At 40.2% G+C, this 2,737-nt stretch overlaps 1 protein-coding gene across 1 annotated transcript in view; it reads left to right on the top strand.

Annotated features, from left to right (window-relative positions):
• Window positions 1-2,717, top strand: part of RSPRY1 (ring finger and SPRY domain containing 1) — a 26,335-nt gene extending 23,618 nt beyond the window's left edge. The window contains exons 14-15 of the mRNA XM_026856765.1: window positions 27-131; window positions 1,040-2,717. Of these exons, the coding sequence (XP_026712566.1) occupies window positions 27-131; window positions 1,040-1,136 (202 nt within the window). The 3' untranslated portion in view covers window positions 1,137-2,717. The remainder of the gene's footprint in view (window positions 1-26; window positions 132-1,039) is intronic.
• Window positions 2,718-2,737: the final 20 nt, after the last annotated feature.

Genomic DNA, 2,737 nt, shown 5'->3' with positions numbered 1-2,737 from the left:
TGGGTGGGTGGGGGTGTCTCCTTCAGACACAGGCGCCTGGCTTTGTTGAAGCAAGTGAGTATCCGAGAGAACTGCTGCACACTTTGCTGTGATGAGGTAGCAGACACAGAACTCAGGCCGTGTGGACACAGGTAAAGCCTTAAAAATAACCCAAAACCTAAGAAACAGGAAAATGTTTGTGTTTAACATTCAGCTTGGGTGAGACCTGCTTATCTTGATTGACTCCCCAGTGTAAAGGAAATAGGCCCTCCTTTTAAGGATGTGACAGAGGTTGATCTTAGTATTTCCACTGTTCCCCTTACCCTACCCCTGAGCAGATTTAATCCCTAATTGTGTGTATGTTTGGGGTTGGGGAAGTCCTGGGGCTATGTACGTATGCTGGGCTAATGAGTCATAATTCCCTGATGTCAAAGGTTTTACCAATGAGTACTGGTTTAGTACTGGTGCCATGAAATCCAGATTATGTGAGGAGAGCAGAAAATTCATTATATACTCAAATACTCACTAAATGTTCAACAAATGGATTGTCTGAAGTCACAAATTCCTCTAAAAGCTTAAAAATGGGACAGCAGTATGAGTAATACCATAATAGCACTTTCCTGCATTTAAGCAGCCTACTAGCAGTTTAATCTAGTTAAGTCCAGTTCATAGTGTTTTTAGAGCAGTGGTGGAAGTGGTCTTACCATGGGTCTTCTGTCTGGATGCTGCAAAGAGATGAGATGTGCCCTAGCAAGAAGTGGGGACAGCTTCATGCAGGGCACCAGGACTGCAGTTCTCCAGACTAGAGAAGTGTTAAGATTAACAAAAGCATGCACATATAATCCTGACCAACTGCCCTAGCAGTCTAACATCTAGGATGCTGAGCAGCAGGAGCTCTTCTCTAAGCATCTGGATCCACAACACCTGACTTGCAATTCCTAATCTCGACACAGAAGAATTTATCTTGACTGTTCCTAGCAGGTTAACTAAACTGCTTAGTACTCAGATCAGTTTTTCATACTGTAAATGCAGGCTTTAACTGATTTTTCTTCTCCTTCAGTGACCTGTGCATGGAGTGTGCCTTGCAGCTGGAGACCTGCCCTTTGTGTCGACAGGAAATACAAACCCGAGTCAGACAGATCTCTCACATTTCATGACACACGTGGAGAAATACTACAGACTTGTTTTTAATGAACTCCAACCAGTACTGAAAGGGGAAAGCATCTCTAACCAATCCTTACGCACATAGAACCATAGCCACGGCCAGATTTCATGCTAAACTGTAATCTGTTTATTTTAAAAAGGAAATCTTTAATAAGCTATTTCAAGTTCCCAGTGGTGGGGACTGTTGTCAACAGTTAAGGAGAGCTGGTAGGTCAGTGTGCTATGGCTGTTGGTTCCTCCAAGCAAGACCATAGGAGAGTGTCTCTCTTCCTCCCCCTTCTCGCCTGTTGCAAATGCTGAAAAAATTTGCACTGGAAGTACACATACAATGCATTTTAGAAAAGAAAAGAAGTATCTCCTACAACAGGGCTGTCTGTCTTGTGCTCGAAAGTCTCTATTTTTGGCAGAAGTCATTACTAAAAAGAGAATGCCAATGTTTTCCTGTTTAATGTAGCCTCCTGCTGGTCAGAGACTCTGTATTATCCGACAGTGGATATTAAACTGCTCAGAGACTTAATCTGTACACAGACTGGTTTGAAAAGACAGTGTGGAGACTGTAGAGAAACTCACATGTTTTAATAACTTGGTGATTCCAAAGAATGTTCTGATTTGTTTTTAAATGTTAAAAGATCAGTGGTATTTTCAAGTACATAATGTTTCTGATGCTTTTAACTTCAGTACCCACATTTTTTTGTGAGGATATAATTTTCAGAAGGTATTCTTAACTAATTATAACGCTGGACTGGAATTAATTTGATATTCTGGGTATTTTTTAAGGTATCATTGAACATCTTTTTAAATCAGTGTTGTTTTTGAAAGTTATATTCACTTTGGAAATATTGAGCTGTCTTAAAATGTTGGAGGAGAATTTTGGGCCAGTTTATTTAAAAAAAAAAAAAGTGTTATTTGGATAACAAGTTCAGTCTTATTCTGTAACTCTTTAAAAATGCACCTTGCTTGCCATGTGTCAGTCCTGCTCTGAGCAGGTTTGGGGCCACACTTCATATTTGTGGTGGGATCATAGAGTGGGAATCTCTGCTCCACTTTAATAACACATTTGTGATGTTTGTATATTAAGGATGCATTTCAGCAGGCACCTTTTGACTGTTTTACTAGGTTTCTACAAGGAATCAGGGTTCACAGCTGGTATCAGTGAAGTAGCACAAAAATGGGTGGAGTTATGCTTATTTTGCACCAACTGGGGATATGACTCAGTCTCTTCCAAGACTTGTAGAGGTTGCTTTTCTTAATTACCTGGCTATATAGAACTTCACTAATTCACACGCAACTTAAACTAAAACCGTCTCACTTCCTGGCAGTGATTCAACAGCAGGGGCTGTTGTAGTTAATTTTCATGCTGTGGTGTGTCTTATTTTTAAAATCTTTTATTATCTTTATTGTACTATCAAATATTAACAAAGCAGAGCTGCTTCCTGCTGAGTACTCTTGCCTCCTACTGACCTGAATAGAAGCTGAGAGCTCTGCACAGAGGTCCCAGAATCAAGCGCTCTAACAACTTCTTTCACCTTCTGCCTTTGCTAACTCAAGGGTGCTGAATTTCATCCAGAGATACTTTAAAAAAAAAAAAAAAAAA

This window comes from Athene cunicularia (assembly GCF_003259725.1).
Source record: "Athene cunicularia isolate RWA chromosome 11 unlocalized genomic scaffold, athCun1 chr11_part1, whole genome shotgun sequence".
Classification (NCBI taxonomy): domain Eukaryota; kingdom Metazoa; phylum Chordata; class Aves; order Strigiformes; family Strigidae; genus Athene; species Athene cunicularia.
Note: the sequence above shows the minus strand (reverse complement) of the source record. Positions and strands in the feature narration are given on the sequence as shown.